The sequence below is a fragment of the Podarcis raffonei genome, chromosome 1 (assembly GCF_027172205.1).
Source record: "Podarcis raffonei isolate rPodRaf1 chromosome 1, rPodRaf1.pri, whole genome shotgun sequence".
Taxonomy (NCBI): domain Eukaryota; kingdom Metazoa; phylum Chordata; class Lepidosauria; order Squamata; family Lacertidae; genus Podarcis; species Podarcis raffonei.
The window spans coordinates 81,730,216-81,753,063 of record NC_070602.1 but is presented as its reverse complement, the minus strand read 5'-3'; the positions used below and the strand labels follow the sequence as shown (position 1 = coordinate 81,753,063).

At 43.9% G+C, this 22,848-nt stretch overlaps 3 protein-coding genes across 3 annotated transcripts; 1 reads left to right on the top strand and 2 right to left on the bottom strand.

Annotated features, from left to right (window-relative positions):
• The first annotated feature begins 1,098 nt into the window (after positions 1-1,098).
• On the top strand, positions 1,099-2,049 carry LOC128417242 (olfactory receptor 6Q1). The gene has a single exon (XM_053396053.1). It carries the CDS (start codon positions 1,099-1,101, stop codon positions 2,047-2,049), a length of 951 nt encoding a protein of 316 aa, XP_053252028.1.
• A 2,258-nt stretch (positions 2,050-4,307) lies between these two features.
• Positions 4,308-12,353, bottom strand: LOC128416556 (extracellular calcium-sensing receptor-like). Its single transcript, XM_053394848.1, has 4 exons — positions 12,294-12,353; positions 9,537-10,358; positions 6,515-6,638; positions 4,308-5,239 (listed from the first exon to the last, which is right to left on the bottom strand). Exons 1-4 carry the CDS (start codon positions 12,351-12,353, stop codon positions 4,308-4,310), a joined length of 1,938 nt encoding a protein of 645 aa, XP_053250823.1.
• Positions 12,354-19,549: 7,196 nt separating this feature from the next.
• LOC128416056 (olfactory receptor 10W1-like) lies at positions 19,550-20,503 on the bottom strand. The gene has a single exon (XM_053393574.1). The coding sequence runs from the start codon at positions 20,501-20,503 to the stop codon at positions 19,550-19,552; it is 954 nt and encodes a 317-aa protein (XP_053249549.1).
• Positions 20,504-22,848: the final 2,345 nt, after the last annotated feature.

Genomic DNA, 22,848 nt, shown 5'->3' with positions numbered 1-22,848 from the left:
ACTACTGGACTCCAACCCCCCATCAGCCTCAGCCAGCAGAGCCACTGCTCAGGTATGATGGGAGTTGGAGTCCAACAACATTTGGAGGCCCACTGCTTCCCCATACCAGCTGCACACCATTAATAGCTCAGAAGTGAGCCCAGGAAACATTCTGTCTTGAATCCTATAACTGGTTTCCTGGGAGTGAGCCCCATTGGCTTCAACCCTGAGCAGACATGTGTAGGATTATGCTGTTAATGGATCTCACTTTACACCAAAGGTGCTACAAATAAACCGTCAGGTGACTGACTTCTGCCATAACAGAACCCTAGAATGCACCTGACCCTCTCTGTTGTGCTAGGATGACAGAGAACTTGAATCCAAACCTAAATTTATAGTATGTCTTGAATTCCTCCTGCATAATAATGACAGTCTGGAAGTCATCCCATTCTTAGGGATGATTTAAAGTCTATAGGAATAATTCCCTTTAACCTTGTGAGAATAGGAACCTCCATTTTCTAAGACCCTACCGTTGTTGTGCAGAAAAGCTTTCAGAGAAGTGTCCATAGATCACTTGGATTGTCCCCTTAGTTTTAATCCTTACTACAGGGTTGTTGTAAGTGGCCCAGAGTTAACATAAGGACTTGACATTAGCTCAGTGGCAGAGCTTCTGTTTAGCATAAGGAGAGCCATGCTGGATCAGACTAAAAGCCAATCTAGTCCAGCATTTGGTTCTCACAACAGTCAGCCAGAGGCCTATGGGAAGCCTGTAGGAAGGCCTGAGCACAACAGCGCTGAACGCCCTCTCCACTTGCAATTCTCAGCGTAGAACAAAGGGATAATGGCTAGTGGCTGTTGATTGGCTAGCAGCTGTTGGTTGTTCCATGTGCTACATACTGATCCACATTGGCTCTTTAGCCACATTGCCTTGGTCACTTCTTGGTGCAAAGGGGGCTTAGAAAAATTGAGAGAAAATAGATGGTGTGTGCGTGTGAAAGAGAGAGAGAATCTACCTTATTTTAAAAATAAAATCTACACAAGGTCTGAATGTTCAGAATTAACCTTCTGCTTTTATCCATGGGGCACAATAGCCTAACAATGCTGTGCCGGTCCTCTTAGATGCAGCCTCAACATGAGAACTGGACCCTTGTGGAAGAGTTTGTCTTGCTGGGCTTCACAGGCATCAATGAGGGGCGCCTGCCTCTTTTTGCCTTCTTCCTGGTCATGTATTTGCTGACCCTGACCGAAAATGCCATCCTGGTCCTGGTGGTGGCAACAGAAAGGCGCTTGCACACCCCCATGTATTTCTTCCTCATCCACCTTTCATGCCTGGACATGTGGTACACCTCCCTCACCGTGCCCAAGATGCTGGCCAGCTTTGGATCTCCTGGTGGTCGAATTATCTCCTATTCTGCCTGCTTGGCCCAACTTTACCTCTTCACCTTCTTGGGTAGCACTGAGTGCTTCTTGCTGGCAGCCATGGCCTATGACCGCTATGTGGCTATTTGTGTGCCTCTGCGTTACCAGGAGATGGTAGGCCGAGATGCTTGCATGCTTCTGGCTGCTGGCTCATGGCTAGTGGGGTTCCTCACCCCAGCACTGCCTATCTACTTCATGTCCCAGTTGACTTTCTGTGGCCCCAATGTTATAGACCACTTCTTCTGTGATGCTTCTCCACTCATTGTCCTCTCATGCACTGATGTCTCCCTGAAGGAGATGGTTGACTTCCTGGTCTCGCTGATGGTGCTCCTGGTTTCCTCCGTTGTCATTGTAGTATCGTATGTCCGCATTATCTCCACAGTGCTGAAGATTCATTCCGTCGGAGGGCGCCGCCGTGCCTTTTCCACCTGTACTGCCCACCTGACAGTGGTGTCCATCTTCTATGGGACACTCTTCTTCATGTATGTACGTACTAAGGTGGCCTCATCGATCAACCTCAACAAGGTGGTGTCAGTATTTTATGCAATAGTCACCCCTGTGCTCAACCCCCTCATCTATAGCCTACGGAATGCAGAAGTGAAGGGGGCCTTATACAGGGTTATTTCCAAGACAAAGCAGCTTGCAACGTGACAAGAACACAACCTGATTTCTTCTGGGGGGTTGGGGGGATATTTTGCAGCATAAGCCATTCCTATCTACCTGAGAACCATTCTTAATAGCTCCCTTTGCTCCACTCTTCTTGTTCCAATCCCAGCTTAGCTGAGGGATCACAGGTAAGCTGTCACCTTTTAACCTTAGGTTGGAATTTTTATAGATGGAAAACTATCTTATAGAATTGCTGTTGGTGCAAGATTGCTGTTGGCACGGTAACTGATCCAAATGAGAATCTACTCTAGAGTTATGGGCAGGGAGACATTTAACTGCATATTTATCCCCCCCCCCATTTTATTTTCTGAAGAAAATGTATAACAGCTAATATTAAAAAGAAAATAAAAAAATCCATACCTCTGTATCAAAATAACAGCTAATGATATTTCAACTGATTAAACAAAAATAGCTGTACTGAACTCCTATCAACACTACATCACATTCTTCTCTATCACTTCAGCTCCATTGCTGCTTGCTCTGAGGAGTGATACAATGGTTCTAGAAATCTAAATAAGTAAATCCCATCCCAGAGAAAGGCATGTATCTGTGAAACCGCTGACAACACAGCTTTCTTATCCCTACATCTTACTGACTAGACCTGGTTTTCAGTTTGGACATTTAAACATTAATACAATGTAAGTTTAACAAGAATATAGCTATGTACATGACAGCATTTCCTCCCTTTCAGCACGGGGCACAGTAAGCCATGAAGTCCCTGTGAAAACACTTTTATTATATTGGGTATTGGTGGAAGGAGTTCTGCTCCTTTCCACATGAACCCCGCTCAAAAAGGAGTGGGAACAGTCCAAAGAAGATGGGAACTCCATTCTTTTCCCCTAAGATACTTGTGCATTTATGTGCTGCTGTCCCTGCCACTATTAACTGCTTAGAGTGGAATTCAACATTGCACTCTTCCCTTCTTTCCATTTCTGCTTGCCTGATTCAATGGCCCCCTTTCTCCTCCCACTGTGTGCTGTTCTGGGGTTATCCTGGACCCACTCCCAGTCAATTTCAAGGGGTGCAGAGGGAGGAGAGAAGAGAAAGCCCTGTTGCATAAGCAGAAGTCTTTGTGCAGGGCTTTTGTTGACAGGACTCATTTAATTGAATGTCACCTTTAATTTTTAGTATGCTCATTGTTTGTAGTTTAATTGTTGATGTTGTAAGCAGTGCCAGATTTACGTACAAGCTTAACAAGCTATAGCTTAGGGCCCCACTCTTTTGGGGCCCCCCAAAAAAATTAAAGCAAAAAACACCTGGATGTACATTTGCAAAATATAAGAAAAAACAAATGAAATAAAACCTACATACAGCAACAGTGTTTTGTGTTGTGTAGGCTCCTATGATGCAAGTAATGGGCCCCGCCTGCTAGCCTGGTCCCTACAATATCACTGGTTTGCTCGTTTTTAAAGGAACTTTTGTTATTACCAAATGCCAATGTGTTTACATTATTCAGTTTGTTATGAATAAAAAATCATTTTACGTTAGAGCTTAATAATTATTTCACTATTAATATATTTCTTCTTAATTGTATTTCACTATTAATATACTTCTTAATTGTATTTCAGTTCAACAATTACTTTGATAAAATACATATTTTGTTATGTGCAAATGGCTTTAGATACCTATTAGGTCGATAAATTGCCAAATAGCATATATTCAACACAAAAAACAGTGACAATTTGTTGTTGACAAAGGACAGCTGGACATATAGAGGGCCCCATTACCTTCAGTAGCTTAGGGTCTCATCAAACCTAAATCCTGCCCTGATTGTAAGCTGCCTTGGGTGTAGAGCACCAGTGAGAAACCACCTGGCTGAGACTAATAATAATAATAATAATAATAATAATAATAATAATAATAATATTTATTATTTATACTCCGCCCATCTGGCTGGGCTTCCCCAGCCACTCTGGGCGGCTTCCAACAAAATATTAAAACACAATAGTTTGACAAACATTAAAAGTTTCCTTAAACACTAGGTCTCCCCCCCTTTTTTTTGCCAAGACACGCTCACTTGCCTCTACAGCTGATGTCATACATGGCATCAAGTGTGGACAGGTAAAAAGATGGCTGGGCTGAGCCAACAGGGGCTTCTGAAGCAGAGACCAGCTTCTAGGTGCTGCTTCTAGGTGCTGTGCTCTTTACAAGGGGCTCTTTCTGGCTCCCCAGGCCTGGTGTAGATAAACAGAAAAGTGGGACAGAAACGCTTTCCCTAAATATACATGCTGTCCATTTGTAGCTCATGGAGCATAAGCAAAGTCTCCTTTGCGTGGAAGTTGTCTGCCCATCAGGTGGTCCCTGTTATTCTTCTTAGGGTGCAAGATAATGATGTAGCATTTGGGGAAGAAGAGGCAAGCCAGCAAACCAGCTCCAGAAGCCAGGATGGCGAAGATCTCCACGGCCACCGTGTACTTCCCTGTGGCACTGAGATAGGAGGGCACAAAGGAGACCCAGACGAAAGTGAAGACCAGCATGCTGATGGCAATGTGCTGGGCCTCGTTGAAAGCTGTTGGCAGCCGGCGGGCTGGGAAGGCCACCCCTAAGCTGATGGTGGCTAGAAAGCCCAGGTACCCCAGCATGGTGTAGAAAAACTCAACCGAGCCTTTGTCACACTCCAGGGTCACGAGAGGCCCCCCATGTAGTGGGTTCTGTGATGGGAACGGGGGGCAAACTGTTATCCAGCAGACACATACAGCAGCTTGGACAAGGGAGCAGCCCAGAGTGATAGTGCCAGGGAGCTTGTAACCCACCCACTTCTGGAGGCAGCTGCCAGGCTTAGAAGCTCCAAAGGCCATCACCACAGTCACCGTCTTGGCCAGGGTTGCAGAGAGGCAAATGGCAAAGACCAGGCCAAAGGCAGCCTGGCGGAAGGAACAAGTGAGCTGGGATGGGTGCCCAAGGTACATGAGAGGGCAGAGGAAGCAGAGAGCCAGGGAGGTCAAGAGGAGGTAGCTGAGCTTGCGGTTGTTGGCCTTGACAACTGGGGTGTGGTGATGCTGTATGAAGATACCCAAGACTGACAGCGAGAGCAAGAAGAACAGGGAACTGCAGGTTGCCAGCACCACACCCAAAGCTTCCGTGTAGGACAAGAAGTCAAAGATGGTTGGGATGCATCTGTCTTGCTGCTCATTGGGCCATTGTCCTGGAAGGCACTCCCAACAGGTGGCACTGTCTAGAAGGGAGGAGCATGCAGAACAGGGGTGTTCACTGTTCTGGTGTATTAAATAAGGCAGGTTTTCTTTTAAAGGTAGGGATGGAGAATCTGTGGCCAGTGGCGGAGCTTCATGCTCCAGCACTGGGGGGCAGAGAGCAGGCAGGGGTGGGGCTGGCGCGTGTCCCAGGGGCATGGCACGCCACCTGTGGGGGTGTGGTGTCCAGCTGCAATGGCACCCCACCGGGATCATGCTGCCAGGGGCGGTGTGCTCCCCCTGCACTCCTCTTCCTCCGCCAGTGTCTGTGGCCCTCCAGATGCTGATTGGCTACAACCCACAGCATCCCTGATCATTGGTCATACTGAGGTGAATGGAAGCTGTTGCCCAGTAATATCTGGAGGGCCACACCTGTTTGAGGGCATGGCAGTCACACACAATAATATGCAGTGACTACAGTGATTGCATTGGTAATTTAGTTATTTGCCGCCTCCGCCACTCAGAAGGACTTCGTGTGGGAGCCTTCATTTCCTATAAGGCACATTGTTTGGTTGCATGTGGCAGTGGGTCAGGGTTGCATGCCAGTGATGGGCAGGGCTGAATCTAGCTGTGGGTGGGGCTTGTGTGCCTCTTCCCCCTCCCCAGCCTGCACACACACTTTCATGTGTATACAGCCTGTGTCCCCATTCTTTCCCACACTCATACACAATCACAATCTCTGTGATCCCCTTGCATGCCTCCTCGGTTAACTGGTGCTGGAAACAATTCAGGAGTGTTCCCCACATCTGTTATAAGCAGTAAGACCCATTGCTTTAGTGGAAATCCAGTGGGGAGAAAGCAGCCCCCCTCAAAAGGAAACTTGCACCATGTGCCGTTTTGCTGGTCCTGTCACCGTAGGACTTTGATATGAAAAAACAGTACCATGAGCAAAATGATGCCTTCTGTGCCAGTCTGAAAGAAGGGGTAGGGAACATGTGATCCTCTAGATTTTGCTGGATTACAACTTCCACAATTCCTGATAATTGGCTATACTGGCTGGGTTTGTTAGGTTGGCATCCCAGAATATCTAGAAGGCTACATGTTCCTGCACCTGCATCGGAAGCCTTCTCTTGGGCCTGGGCATTGTCCCATATTTAAGAAGTGGTCCTTTTTACCACTGCTGTCCAGAGTGTGACCTCTAATGCATGCATCTTGTTACTGTCTTGGGTACTGGGGGTGGGGATGTGGCTGGGGAGGCTGCCCGCCCAGTGGTAATCATCAGCCACTGAAAACCCAATGTCTGTTAAAGTGGTGTTTACCTGTTCCACTGGCAAACTGACCCTGGGGGCACTGCAGACAGCTGTAGCAGCAGTGTGGCTTCCCCTGCAAAGGCAGCTTCCTATATCCAGGCAGGCAGCTTTCTGAACAGATTGAACGAGGCACCTAGGAGGAAAAAGGAAATGGAAGACTGCTTGCCTTCCCCAGGTGCAGTGACATTGCGGGACCGACACTGTCTCACATGATGAGATCAGATGATGGGTCAGTTGCTGGCCGGCAGGGGAGGTCAGCAAGCCTTCCTCACTGGCTAGAGCTATGGATTCAAGCCTGCCCAAAAACTGGCCTATCGTAGGCAGGCTGCAGGGAAAGGCCATTCACAGGAGGCAGACCCAACTCAGCCTGTAGGCTTCACTTGGGTCTGCTCTTTGGGAATAGAAAGCAGCCTGCCTCCAGCCTTCTCACCCACTTTGCCATTAGATTCAATCACTCAATCAATCAATCAATCAATCAATCAATCAATCAATCAACATAGTAATAAATCAAACCTTATCAAGTGTCAACCAATGCATGATTATAAAGTAAGTAAACCATATTTTTAAACTTATTTCCCAAGTTGTTGCCTTATTATTTATTAAGTGGGGTAAGAAGGGGGGTGCCTTTGCAGTGTGGTGCAGTGGTTAAGAGCGGTAGATTCGTAATCTGGGGGACCGGGTTCGCGTCCCCGCTCCTCCACATGCAGCTGCTGGGTGACCTTGGGCTAGTCACACTTCTCTGAAGTCTCTCAGCCTCACTCACCTCACAGAGTGTTTGTTGTGGGGGAGAAAGGGAAAGGAGAATGTTAGCCACTTTGAGACTCCTTTGGGTAGTGATAAAGCGGGATATCAAATCCAAACTCTTCTTCTTTGAAGCTGGACTTGCTCAAAACACGGTTTTACAGCCTAATTTCTAAGCTTTAAATTTTTGTTGGCAAGGGTGGGATTTTAAAACTCTGATCAACCTGTGTAGGAGCCTGGAGGGGTAAATTGCAATTAACATACCCTTTCCTGCCCATTAAAACCCATCCCACAAAGAGAACCCCCTCAAACTGAACATGCAGGGTGGAGAAGGGAGAACAGTCTGCCTAGTAAGCAGAAATGCTTTTGTTTGCTCCATAATTTCTAGGCCTGATGTTACCTCATTAGAGAAGGGAGATAGGGAGAGGGTCAATACAAGTAAGGAACGTACCTGAGCAAGGCCCCCTGCCCACCTAATGGCATTGTCATGCATCAGAAGCTCTTTCCTCAGCTGAGGTCTGGAACGAAGAACTCCAACTTTTACAGCCCTGTAAGAGCCATTGGGCAAAATCTGCAAGTTCATAATATCAAATATAGCCGGAATCTCACTGTTCTTGAAAAAAATCTCATCTGATGCAGTGGTAAAGTTGATATTCTTTAGGTAATGATGGACCTAAAATATCAGGAGAAAGGGAAGAAGTGGTTGTTTCTATATGTAGCTGATTGTGTGTGTGTGTGTGTTTGCTTATATAACCTGATTAATTCAGATGATGATGATGAGAATAATAATAATTTTATTATTTATACTCTGCCCCAGCCACTCTGGGTGGCTCACAGCACATATAAAAACATAGTAAAACACGAAACATTAACTAGTCTTGACAGGAACAGGCATCAGCGAACCAACAGAAATGTGTTTTCCTACAGGGAAAGCATTACATGTTTTTTATCCTACTATATATTTTAGAAAGTGGTTTGTCTTTCTGCCCATCTGTTTTCGATTCATCTGAACACCTCTTGAGATATTGTTGCCAAATTTGACATGGTTATTCCCAAGATGCAGGCACCTGTTTTGGTTTACATTTGGAATTCAGGTGCTGAGTCAATACGTTGGACCAAAACATCTCAAACTTCACCAGTTTGGACACCTCTGAAGATATTGCCACCCACTTTGGAGCAATGGTATTGCAGGAGGCACCCACCAAGAGTGTAATCCTGCTAGCTGAAGGGGTCTGCCTTGCCATCACATTCCCTGCAGGTTACATTGGCAAAGTAGGACCCAGAAGAGCTAAAGTCTCCTGTTTTCTGCAGTGTGGTCCGGAGGAGGAGAAGGAAACACAGCATCTCCTTCCTTCTCCCTGCTTCCTACCATATAGGTTTCTGAAGACCCTAACTGATTTGAGGCTGAATCCTGATTGGATGTTCCCCAAGTCAACTCAGGTCAGGTGGTGGGCAGGGGTTATGGAGATCTCTAGAAACTGATAAACAGGCTGGAGGATTTCAGAAGGCCATTTTCGCACAACTCAAGTATCAATCAGGTGTGGCTTACCATTTATTTATTTAACAACAGTTATACACTAATTGATTGTAATAGAGCATCAAAACAGTTTACACAATAAAAGCAGGGAAATAAAATTATTAATAAAAGACAGTCAAAAACAGGTATTTTAAAAACATTCAAAACTAATTAAAATCAACAGTGGGCTAAAAACCGATTGAAGCACATATAACTTCTACACGCCTAGAAGTTGCTTGGTTTACCCAAGTCACTCAATAAGAACCAGTGGCCTTGGAGTTCTTTCTCCCTTCTGCGTCCTGATCCCTCAATATGAGATTTATTGGTGCAACATAGAAAAGTCAAATGGCCCAACCCGAAGCCACCTTAAGATCTGGGCATATGTTGCACTCATCCATATTGAAGATCCCAGTCCTGAGCTGTATTAAGTGGTACAGACTGGATAGGAAGATATCTAACTGAGACAAGTGGAATGGATGGATGAACTGCTTTTCTCTCCGGTTGTATTATAGCTGACCCCAGTGTGCATGTGTTTGCACATTTCCACTAAGCGGGCAGGGTGGGTCGGGGAGGCATGCTTGGTTCGAGTTCTTGCCCCATGTCCTCTCTCTGACCCCCTACTCTGCCAAGAATATTGCTCCTTGCTAGCAATGTTTTCTTGTAACTTTTAGGACATTCAAGACTTCTAAAGTTCTTCCAACCTAGAACCCAGTTCTGCTGAACTCTACACAAGCAGCAACTGAGTCTGGACAAGAAGAGGAACAACTGACTCACTTGCCATGGCTGGAAATCCTTTGTTGTGGCACACCTTCCATGGGTGAAGGGCCCTTTGTCCCATATGCAGGAGATCATGTTGTGGTAGGCTGTGATGAAGGCCCTGGCTGCAAGATAGGCCTGATATGTGGCAGCCGAATTCTCTAGATCGAAGAGGAGCAAGTGGCTGGCACCCACCTGCTCTACCCCAGTGCAGAGTCGGGGGGTGTTTTTTCCATCAGTTTTTTCTAAACCTGGCCAAACACAGTCAAATAGATTTTGCCAGAGCACTTTCACCATATGGCTGTTGGGATAAGCAGCAGGGCTAAGCGTGGTCAGGAAATGATCAAAACCTGAGATTTTATCCGAATGAATCCTCAGATCCAGGCTCCCATTCAGGAGCTGTAACGCCTCCTTGGTGAACATCTCTGGGATCACAGCAAGGCTCGTTGTCAAGATCCACGTCTTACCGGTAACGTTTTGTGCTTGTAGAGCCCCGGCAAGCAGCTGGAAGTGGATGTTGTAGCAGTGGCACACGAAAACACTTGCTAGTGAGTTCCCAATGTCCCTAGCAGCTGCACTCATCTCCAGCCGGGAATAGGGGTCATGGATTGTTTTGGACAGGGCAAGGCAGCCTCCTGTCTGGCCCAACTCCTTCTTCAAAACGGTCTCCATCTGAGCAGCATCACTGCCAAAACTCACCACACCCACCCATGTCCAGTTGAAGTGCTGCAGAAGCTGGCAGAGCATAGAGGGCTGGTGGCCGCTGGAAGGCACGGTGCGAAGGAATGATGGGAAATGGAAGTGGTCAGAAAACTTGGGATCTTGAGAACCATGGCTGATCTGAGGGATAAAAGAGGGAATCATGGATTCTCTTTCAATATTTTGTACCTTATTCCTTACTGCCTGCTCTCTTCAGACCTATCTGTCATAACTTGCCATTCTGTCAAGCATCCTTTTCATAACAGCGTTTTTAAAGAGTGCACAAGGAAAGGAGATACACAGTAGTTGAACATCACCATCATTCTCAGTAATAAAATGAATAATGTTTCCATGTAGCTCAGTGGTAGAGCATCTGCTTTGCCTGCAGAAGGTCCCACTTTTAATTCCAGGCAACTCCAGTCATTGTTGACAATACTGAGCTATATGGACCAATGGTCTGACACAATATAAGGCAGATTCTTGTGTTGCTAAGAGACTACAGTAGGTGAATATGGCACATGGAGCAAATGGGTACTGTCCTTCCTCAAAGGAGATACGATGGCTGAGAAAAGTAGAGGCTACAGAGTTAGAGAAAGGGAAAACAGAATATAAGGCACTGAGTCAAAAGAAAGTAAGATGAAGAAAAAGTAGCACTTTTGAAAAAGGAAACTTCCCAGCAGTTTTTTAAAAGTGTTGAGATGAAAGCAGTGCAAATATCAGAGCTGAACTACACATTACACACACAGATATGCAATGGAATCCACCAAGCCTTCTCCCTCTTCTTTTCATTCTTTAGGAAAATTGTTTTGGAGCAGGAAAGTGTGTGTGTGTGTGTGTGTGTGTGTGTGTGTGTGTGTGAGAGAGAGAGAGAGAGAGAGAGAATATTCTTAATCATTTTCCTGCCCACTACTTTCCCCCCTCCTGCCTGTGCTCTGTTATCTGTGTTTGCATGTAATGTAAAGTCAAAGGGAACGTAATGACATTAATAAAGTGTTAAAATAGATGGATATGGGAAAAGCCTGAGGGAAGATGGGGTTTGTATAAGATTATTAAGTTCCAGGAGAATGAAGAGGGTGAAAAAGAAAATTGAAAGAAGATAAGTAGGAGAGATGTAAAAGGAAGAATAAATATTGTATAGTGATTGCAAAGATGGAGAAGGAACTTGATGGAGTTAGAGGAAAAATAGCTTGGGGGTGTTAGATGCTAGCAAAATAAGTCAAAGGATTAAGCTGTTAAGTTGCACTCCTAAGCACAACTACTGAGGAAGGAGCTCCCCTTGAATTCTGTGAGCCTTCTGAGTAAATATTAATAGATCTGCACTGCACACATTTAGGATGAAACATGTCAACAGCTATACTAGGACAGCATCAGGTAACAATATTATGTTGACTGACATTACAGACAGGCAGGTATATAGATTGTAGCATGGTACACCTAACAAACTTCTTAAAAATCTGTCATCTGCATCCCTACATTACCAGGAAGCACAATAATACAGAAGCCAAGGCTGGCCAGCTGAAGTCTGTCTTCTGTTTCCATTCATCCGGTAATTCCTGCAGCACTGAGTTGCTTTATTTACATTCTCTGTTCAACTATGTGAGTTGCCAGTATCTTCCCTCTCTCTCTCTCTCTGCTGACCAGAGCGTGGAGATGTTCAGAGAGCTTGGAATTAAGAGTTGGAGCACCCTGAGCAGCTCAGCAGACTCCACCTGTGCCATAGACAGTACTGACGAAATGTTCCTTATATTTAGCACCCAGGGTATGATGAAATTAGTTAGCAAGGACACTTTCCCAGTTCTTAGAATGAGAGATGGAGATTTCATTTTGAAGTTGGAAGAAGATTTTGATAAGAAAGTCCAAGGTCTCTATCCATCACACAGACAAAACTTCCTGCTAACTTAACACATTCCAGCTGTAGAGACAGAACGAAAGCTGTGGAAGCACACAAATGTGTGTGCATGTGTATATGTCTACAGCAATTCTTACAATTACCCTGTCAAACCCATTTGATTACTTTTTGTAAACAGAGACCATCTAGCAGGATATATAATTGATTTTCCTAGGTACACTGCTTACCTGAGGGACTTTGTAGAGGGAAAGCACTTGTGCTATGGGCTCTGACTCTGGGGAAGTCATTGCGCCAATGATACCGAGAAGCAAAGGCCGAGAGCTGCAGCTGAAGTTCGGCACCAGTTCTTGTGGGCCTGATAAAAAAGAAAGGGCACCTTTCAGTGCTTTGGCTGGTGAGATGCATGAGTCATAAAGCTGGAGGCCCAGGGTGATATTCTGTACTAAGCCGGGGTCCTTATTTGCTTCTGAAAGGGCAAAGAGAATGGCCAGAGTGTGCTGGAAAAACCGAATGCGGAATCTGAAAAGGAAGTTTTGATCACAGTTGGTATTTCTCGGAGCAGATGTTTATCAGAAGATCCACCCCACCCCCCACAGAAGAAATGGTCATTTAAGCACAAGAATTATTCTTCAATGCAACCTCCTTCTATAGGTCTAGCATGAATTTGATCCTAGTAAACTTGTGACTTTCTCCCTTTCAAATTAGAAAATGTTTGAGAGAAGGCATGGGCGAGATTACTCATGTGTGCAGTGTGCAGTTATAATGCTCCTGCTCTGAGACTCCCGTCCAAGCTGAAGAAAGGGAGCACAAAAAGTCACTTTCTAGAACCTCAATTTGAGCTCTAAGGTTAATGATAGCCAGCATAATGACGTGTGTGGAGAGTGTCGAGTGTATTGGACCGAGTGTTGGACTTTGACAAAGTGGCCTGCATTATACTCCCAGTTCATCTGCCACTTGGGCCAGTCACAAGGCTCATCCAGATATCTTTTTTGTGCTGCATTTCTAGGCACAGGTCCAAACTTTAAAGCTCCATGACTGAGGATTGTTTTTCTTTGTTTTGTCCCCGTGCTTTCTCCAGAAAAACCCACACTACCACAAATGGCAATGCAACCCAAAAGGCAGTCTGGATGAGCCCCTCAGCCTAAACCTTCACAGATCTGCTTTGAAGATAGAATGGGATAGCTCCTACAAAGGTCACCTTAGAGCACTAAATTGCTCTCTGGCCCTTCATATGTTGTTAAACTCCAAATACCATCACCCCCAGTCAGCATAGCCAATTGTCAGGGACAGGGATGATGGGAGTTGTAGTCCAACAAGAGGTTCCCCATCCCATTCTTAGACTGAGACATAAATGTAATCTTATAGCATAACCTGATTACTCAGAAGTAAGACCCACTGAATTCAATGGGAACTGCTCTCAGACAAGCGTGCATTGGATTGCAGCCTTAGTCTTTCTGGCAATAGAAGCAGACAGTGTTTCCTTTACTTTTTGTAATAGCTACAGGTTTTTCTTCCATTAATTCTTCTTTATATCCGTTAATTTCCTCCATCTTAAGGAATGTATTGGAAGTGAGACTTACCCCTTGCAGCTAGCTGCCTGTGGCAGACTTTTGAGATGTGTTATTGCGGTGTGCACACTTGCATGGACAGGGGAGACTACCCCAATTACCACATCTCCTTGAACTGAGAAATCTGGCATGGCAGCAGACATCTGAGGGTGGCCTTTAAGCCATTTGTTGTTTACTGAAGAAGCTTCCCAGAGCAGAACAGTAAAAGCGAGTGCAAGGAAGCCTATGGTATTCATTTTCCAGTGGATGGCAGTGTATAGGATCAGCACTGGGAGAAAGTGTTCCACACAGAGGTCAGGTCTGTGCTCCCCTTGAAATGCTACACAAGGTAAGCAAATCCTCTCAGTTGTTGATCATCAGTCCATTGAGAAGCTTCATAAAAGCTGAGCGCACTGGCCTTCCTTGAAGATAATAGCTGAGCTTTCCACAAGAAGGCACACAGAGAAGAAATACCCAGTCTCTGGATAGTGAATTCAGTTAACTTCTTTGTTGGGCTATGTGTATCCTTCTTGGTACATTACCCTTGCTTCCTGTGTTCGAAGTGTGCAGTGAACACAGTCATGACATATAGTACATATATGTCTCCAGGATATTATATTTCTTCTGTGCTTCTTTATGAAAGCAACTTCTTCCAAAACATCAAACTTACATCTTTGGGGCATAGCATAATCAGTGAAAAGTCTATAATTAAACTAATTATATATCTATAGATCCCCCTCCCAAACTAATTATAACTTTGAGTCAAACTTCCTCTATTTAATATATATTTGGAAAACTGTTTGTTTGCTCTGCATTTGAATACCTCTTAAGATATCAAAGACAACTTTTGCATGATGGTTCCTGAGATCAAGGAGCAGGTTTGGATACAACTGGGCACCATTTTGAATCAAGATGGCAGGCCGCACCTTTAAAAACTGCAGTGATTTTAACAAAATTTTGCTTCACAGTTCATGAGATTAAGGAGCAGGCTTTTGCTTATGCTTGGGTACAACTGGGTGCCTTTTTTAAAAAAATCAAGATGGCAGATCTGCACTAATTTTTTATTTTCCTAGAATTCCCAAGTAATGCGGGTACAAGGCTGCTATTTATACCTGGTTGTGTTTTATAATAATCACAGACGGCCATCAGGATCTGAAAAGGAGAAAAAGAAACAACAACTAACTAGCAGCTGAATAGCTGATTGGCAAGGGTGTCCTACTGCAATAGCTCTAGTAAACCAGCTTCCTCCAGGACGCTGAGATTGTTGTTATTCTCTTGGTTCTGTGTCTTATATAAAGGCATTTCCTCACCTAGGTAAGAACAAGATGGTGTAGAAGTAAATTCTTACCACACCATCAAATTATAAAATGTATTAATTTAAATATGTCTTTAGCATTGGGGTGTATCTTTAGCACTAGGATAGTAATAATGGACTGGTTTGGGGGCACATGGGGAAGAGAGAGAAAGAGACTGTCAGGGAACAGTGGTTTGCAGAGGGACATAGTTCAGAAGGCAGAATCTGGGAAATACTGGATGGGGAACAGCTCAGAGAAGAAACAGCTCAGAGAAGAAGAGAAAGGCTTAACAGATTCACTGTCTCTGGAAAGCATTCCTCCGCTCTCCCCAAGGTCAAGAAGAGCTCAGAAAGTGGCAGAACAGAAAGCACATAAAGCACAGAGGGTACAAACTCCGACTGCAGGACATAGAAATGACGTAGATTAATAGGGATGTAAGGGGATGGGATCCTTAATTGGGTGCACCACCATGTCTAGGAGATGTGGTCTTTGTTCTCTCGCTGGGATTATTAAAGTTTCTAACTGGTAAGAAGACTACTTTTCCTTTGTTCTGCCTATCTACTGCCACGGGGGAGGAAGCCAATTTCCTGAAGCCTGACACCAACCCTGAAAATCGTTTGGGGATGCTGACTGTCCTGTCCTGTCCTGAGCCTGCCTGCCTGCCTGCCTGAGGGCAGCCAGTGCACATGGTGGTGGTGACTGGCCACAGAGTGCAAGGGCCAAGAAGTGCACCCAGCAGAACTGGTGCCAGGATGGGGGCACAAACGTGTGCTGGAGGCAGGGAGAAGGCACCTCCTGGCCTGTGTCACTGGCCAATCAAAGGCTGCCTTCCCTTGCTTGGGCAGCAATCCTGAGGGAAGGCCAATTTATTTACTTCGCAGCAGCTCACATAAATGCAGTGGCGTGTGAGTGGAATGCATGTAGTAGTGGTGTGCCTGTATTCATGCCAGGCCCAGCTTTCCCTTGGTGCTCATTATATTAGTGAGAGGAATACCATATATCCTTCAGAGCTGGTTTTCTCAATTCAGACTTGATTGAAGTGGCACTGGATGCAACCATCCAGTTCAGTTGACCACCCTATTCCTATAAGTGTTTGTAAAGTCCTCATGAAAATTCAACAGCATCGTTGAGCAACCTTCTCCTAATACACACATGTTCGTATTAAATTTGGCTGAACAGGCACATTTTTACAAAGCATTCCCCCCTAAAATAATGCATTCTTGTATGTTATTTTCAACAAAATTTGTCTGTTTTGTGGACATTTTATCCCAGTCTGTGCATTTTGGGACACATTATTTGGCTGGGGAACAGCACTGCAAAATTCAGATAAATTTGAATTTTGAAGGATGTTTTGGTTCTTGTATGGTTTTTGGAGCATGCAGATGACATAGGTTCACCTTTAAATGTTAACTGAATTGAACTTGTCCCCCATCCCTAGATGTGTACATAGAATGTAGAAAGGTTGCCATGAGATTCAGTAATAATGAAGGGAAAAGCTGAAAGTAAAATTTATTTAGGAAAACAAAAACGAAAATTAACTATACAAGAAAATAAATAAAATAGCACACTGACATAGGACAGGATGTGTGTGAAATGTCATATGCTGGGGCAAAATATCTAATAGGAGTAGAAGCTCATGAGAGCACCAGATTATGTTCCTGGACGGTGAAGTCACCTCTGTCTTGAGCAAGGCTTGAGATTGAGATAGGCATGCAGCTGGCATTTATGAAAACAGAACAGGTGGAAGTTTGAAGAGAAACTTTCACAATTGGTGTCCATGAGTAGCTTAGCAGGTAAACCATTTTGGCCTGGCACAGGTAAGACAGCTGCATTCAAGACATCTTTTATCATCAAGGCACCATTGCTATACAAGCACCTACATTTTTGTCACCCCCTAGGTTTCCTGAACACTTTACTGTACATATCACCTCCTCTTGTACTAATGTTACCTGCTCTGAACTTCAAGATGAAAATATTCAAGGACTTCTCTGGAAGTTATATGGTGCACCCTATAGCACCATTCTAGCCCTCTATTTCTCAACAACTTAGACCTTTGCATAGAGATTATTGTAATTTAAAAGAATAGCTGTTATTATCTCATCTTATTATTCTTACTTCAACGTGTGCCCCTTGGGCCCAATCCTCTGTGATTCTTGCACCTTGTCTTTCTCCGGTGCTTATTTCTTAGGAGAAGAAAGGGCAAGTCCCTGGTCAGGGAATGCTTTCTTTTGAGCGAAATATGTTCTGTTTTTTCCAAGTACACTCATAGAGGCTTCTTATATTGCTTTAAATATGTGTTATGTATGAAAGTGTCACTTAAAAACAATAGCTACATTGGTAGCACTGCAGAGGTGAATTCAGAAACCAACCACAGGTTATATGAGTTCCTTTTTTCTTTTTCTTTGCAACGAGACAGAAGGAGATATAACCATTCTTAAGTAACACTTGTACGCAAAGTAAGACATGGGTTTTCAGAGGCTTATCTCTGAAGTGTTATGTTGGAAGTGCTGCTAAGCATGGGTTGAGCTGCAGTGCCAATCTCTTCCCAAGACATGTCATGCCGCCAGTTGGAAAAGGCTATTGCTTCTACCCTTGCTGCAGAGGTCGTCTGCTATTTCCACAATGTGCAAGTCTGTCCTCTGCCTTCTATGCTTGACTTCACCCATAGAGCTCAATATTACTTCCATAGTGGAAGTAATCACACATTTTGCCAGAACTCTCAGGATGTTTTTGGATGTGTGTAAATATGGATGAAATATGTTGTTGGTGCTCTGCACATGATGTCATCCTTCTTTTCACCAGTGGTCCCAGACCACATTTGCACATCAACATCCCTTCCACCTAAATTAGCACTTTTTGCAGTGAATAGGGAGTAAAGGAAGATAATGACAAAGAACTACAAATAGGTTTGTTTTTTTTAAATCTTAGCTGCTCCTGGGATTTCCTTAATACTGTTTTCTTGACTTAAATGTATCACTCCGACCTAGATCATCTTCACTATAGAAAGCTATTGCTGATGGGAGCAATTTAAATAACTTCTAATTCATAACTATTTCTTTCCTACCCTATCCCATGGGCTCCATAGGACTCACAAATACACAATTTTATTTTCAGCTGAGAGTAGCCTAGTGAGAGAGCTTTGCCTAAGGGGCAAACAAGACACTATAAGTGACACAGAGGTGCCAATTAGTCATGCCCCAAACTTGGGTCTTAGAATCCAGGAATTCTCATTTTTTATACTACTTTTCCCCCTCTCGAACCAACAAAAATGATGTGCTTGCCTTATGAGGAAAATGCAGAATGGGGAACTTTGTGTCTTTCATAGAATCATAGAGTTGGAAGGGACCACAAGGATAATCTAGCCCAACCCCATGAAATGTAGGACTCTTTCACCCAACATGGGGGTCAAATGCACAACCCTGAGATTAAGAGTATCATGCCCTGCTGACTGATAGATTGTTATGTTCACTCCATTTCCCTGAACAATGAGTAGTACTAAAGGTTCAGATTTTATCTGGGTTTGGTTTACTTGGGAAGGAGGCCGCTGAAAGCTTATTTGACATTTTGTAATATTTGTGTTTAGTTACAAATATACATGTTGAGTACAGGTGGAGCCAGACAGATTAAACATTCTGACAGACATATCTCCAGGAAAGACAGCCAATGCCCTCAGATCTTTATATACTTACAACCAAGTATACCCCCAACCAAGCTCTTTGTCTCAGCTGCAGTCTATTGTTCTTTTCACACACAGAAGTGCTTTGCCCTCTGGCTAGGAGGGGGATACTGTATGCAGATGAGTCGCCCCTTCCGACCATCTTCTAGGTTTCTTAGAACCAGGCAGAGGGCCTTCCCGGTAGTGGCGCCCGCCCTGTGGAACGCCCTCCCATCTATCTGACTTTTAGAAGGCAGCTGAAGGCAGCCCTGTTTAGGGAAGTTTTTAATGTTGAAGTTTTATTCTGTTTTTAATGTTCCGTTGAAAGCTGCCCAGAGTGGCTGGGGAAACCCAGCCAGATGGGTGGGGTACAAATAAATTATTGTTATTATTATTATTATTATTATTGGGATACAGCAGTGTCGTGGGGTTTCAACACTCTTACAGTTACTGCCTTGGGGCAACCCACAAGGATAACCCTGTTCTCAGAAATCATGTTCACAGAAGAAAAGCCTCTTTGTTTCTAACTGAATTCAAGTTGAGTTCTGCTAGATCTGACCGAAGACCTTTTTAGTCCAGCATACAAAATTAATCATAGTATAGTTCTACCTTGAGAGCACACAGATGGGTGTTAACGGTGGGTTGGGTACAGCTCATGCATGTAAAGTATTTTGTAGAGATCACATGACATTATCAGCACCAAAGTGCCCTTTAATTCAGATTTACTCTTTTTGGGGGGGAAATCTGATAAGTTAAAACAACAACAACAAACAATTGCTAACGGCCTATTTGCAATATCTAAATGGTCCATTTGCATCATTAAGCCTCTGTCTGGAAGCACTCATCAAGATATTGCTCTAAGTTACCCAGAAGCTGCTTAGGCTGGCTGAGATAACACATGTTGGTCCTCCTCTGGGGCCTAGAAGTGATTTCTCCATGAAAGAGGTGAAGCAAACTTGTGACCATCAGCCCGCAATGCATGAAGCTTAGTGGCATTCAGATTCCCTTTGGAAGATTCGGTGTCTGATGACTTTCCTCAGGGCTACTTTCATCTCTCTGTTCCTCAGGCTGTATATGATGGGGTTAAGCAGCGGTGTACCCAGAGTGTACACCATTGATAGCATTTGGTCTTGCTTTGGAGAAAAGCTGGAGCTTGGACGCAGGTACATGAAGCTGCAGCAACCGTACTGCAGGGCCACCACAGCTAAGTGGGAGGAGCAAGTGGAGATGGTTTTTCGGCGACTGTCTGCAGAATGGATCCGCAGCACTGTAACAGCGATGAAAAGGTAAGAGGCGCAGATCAATATGAAGGGTACAGCAATGGCTGTTATCCCAGTGAGGAACACCCCAACCTCATCGAGCTTGGTCTTGTTACTGGTGAGCTGTGATACAGGTGGCACGTCGCAGAAGAAGTGTTCAATTCTATGCTCGCCACAGAAGGGGAGGTGGAAGACCAGCCACACCAGCATGAATGAAATCAAGAAACCAATCAGCAGGGAGGCAGCCACTAGCTGAATGCACAGCTGCTGCGTCATGATGAGGGTATAGTACAAGGGTTTGCAAATGGCCACATAGCGGTCGTATGCCATGATGGCCAGTAAGAAGCAGTCGGCACTGCCCAGTCCAATGAAGAAGAACATCTGAGCACAGCAACTTCTAAAAGTGATGGACTTCCTCTCCTGCAAGCTGGTCAGCAGCATCTGTGGGACTACAGCTGCTGTGTAGCAGAGCTCAACCACAGAGAGATTCCCCAGGAAGAAGTACATGGGAGTGTGTAGGTGAGGGTTGCCCCAGATAGCTACCATAATGAGGACGTTACCTGTGATTATGGCTGCATAGATCACGCTAATGCCCAGGAAAAGTAAGATCTGACACTCTGGCTGGGTGGGAAAAGCCAACAGCATGAAGTCCAGCACTGCAGTGCAGTTCCCCTGGAGCATCCAACCGACTAGCTCCTGTTCTACAGAGTAATGAGGATGAAAAATAAGATAGCACCAGTGCTAATTAGAGAGCCTGGATGTATCTGATATTGAAAAATAGGTTCCAACAGGAAAGGAAACATACTACCTGGAAGAACATCAAGTCCACTGACTAATGAGAACATCCAGGCCAGGACTCAGGTGTTCATACCAGGCAAAAATGATTTCATTAATAAATTGTAATGGTCAGCTTTGTGTTTTGATTACAAGTCCTTTGATTATCAGAGCTTAATGGGAGCTGCAGTTTTATGCTTCAGTTTCTATCCCGCAAAGTTTAGAGATAGACTGCAGTTCATTCCTAAATATTTATAATCCAGAATTTGAGTAACAAGAAATAAATTAAATATAAATTATTTCTAAACAATGTGTTTCGTTTTTTTTGACAGATCACCCAAATTTAGAGAATATTGACAAAGTTAGATACGTAACAGGATTACAAAAATATTGGGAATAGGATTTATGTTATGCTATTGAGCCAATTAAATGGGAAATACAATGGAACAAGGTGCATATGAAATCAATCTCAGCGAAGATTCAAGAATAAAGTAATATTTAGTCACTGGTAATTTTATCACACATTAACCCCAATCTGTCCCTGAAAAGTTAGCGTTGAAGAACCCCCTCCCTCCCCCACACACAAAGGAATGCATTTTCTCTTATGGTGGGAGTCTTGCCCAGAGGCAAATGGTGTTCCTAGAAATTAATTTTATAACAAAGCAAGAATTGATACCAATCCCTTCATTAGCATTACTGGTGGTATGGGATGGACCAAGTGATGATGGTTTGGATGAAGAATTGATTTTGTATTTATAAGCTGACAATATGGTTATTGCAAGAAAAAAAGAAATATGTAGAAGGATTCAATAAGGAGTTGTGGCACAGTCAAATCTGGTTCATAGTGAAAGCTGAAAAACTAACTAAAAAAAATTAAGATATACTAGGAGGACAAACAAAACAAGATCCCTTTTCAATTATGTTCACGTGCCTCCTGTGAAATATGCTGCTATTTGGAATTCTTAATAACACCTCAGCGTTAAGTTAGAATATCACAAGGCTTAGATGACAATTCCATAATATTTATTTTATTTATTTATATATATATATATACTCCCCCAACACCAATTATATCATTTTTTTCCAAGGAATGTCAATAAAATGTCCCAAATTTATACTTTGTGTGTATAAGTTACATTTTAATTCAACTGCATTGTTTTTCTTTATTTCTTTATCCTTGTGTGTTATTGGAATACGTGTTCTTGTTTAAATAAATAAAAATTCTTTTTAAAATCCTTTTGCTTCTAGATTACTGTTATTGAGCTGAAGGTGGAAAAAGATATTCGGCAGCAAATGTGGGAATGATTTCCCAGTGCCCTGTTTGTGGGGTGGAGGAGCAGGGAAAGGGCTGCTCAACTCTTCTTCATACCCACAGATTCTGGCTCCTTTCCCTCACTTGCCTGGGGATCACATGTGAGCTCCTACTCTGTAGGAAGTGTTGCAATGGAAAGGTGATGAGTAGCAGAAGAATTTCAATTTATACCTTGCCCTTCAGTTCAAAGAGTACACATGGATGGCATCAGATCACACCCACACCAGGCATTTAAAGGACTCTTACACCACTTTAACAGTATAGAATCCTGAGAACCCTCAACACAAAGAGCAAAAGAGTTTCTATCCATGGGTTTAGAGCAGTCTTCTTCAATTCCAGGTACTAAGTCTTACTATCCGCAGGAAGCTTAGCCAACGGTGGTCAGGGATGATGAGAGCTTTAATCCAACAACAAATGGGGAGCAAAGGCTGAAGGACACGGCTTTAGGGAAACAGAATTCATGCCATAACATTCGCATGTGAGCATCCATAGAAGCCAGTCCATGGTTCTTGTGAAACAGTCAATTCCACCCCCTGGACTCTTTTCCCACTTTCCTATGCAGGTTATGATGTAAGCATTTGGCAGCAGGATCACACTGAATTACTGCAAAGTTCACAACTCACCCCCACAGGATGCAGAACTGGGAAGGACAGTGCTGGTGTACTGGTTCCTTCTTTTCACTGCTAAAACGAGAAGCTTCTTGTAATGTGCTTTCTTTGAAGAGAGAGGCTAGGAGGTTTTCCAATGCGCAGATATGTCCTCCTGCCTGTAAAGCTTTGTAGATCTATGGATGAAGAAGTTTTCCTACTGCATCCTCCATGATATCCCCAAAGTGATCAAGTTTAATATATTTACCTTGTGACACATGGGATCCAGCTAACTTGCCTCCATGAAATACCCAAATGGTTTCCTTCTCCATGTAGGGAACTGCTCTAAAATG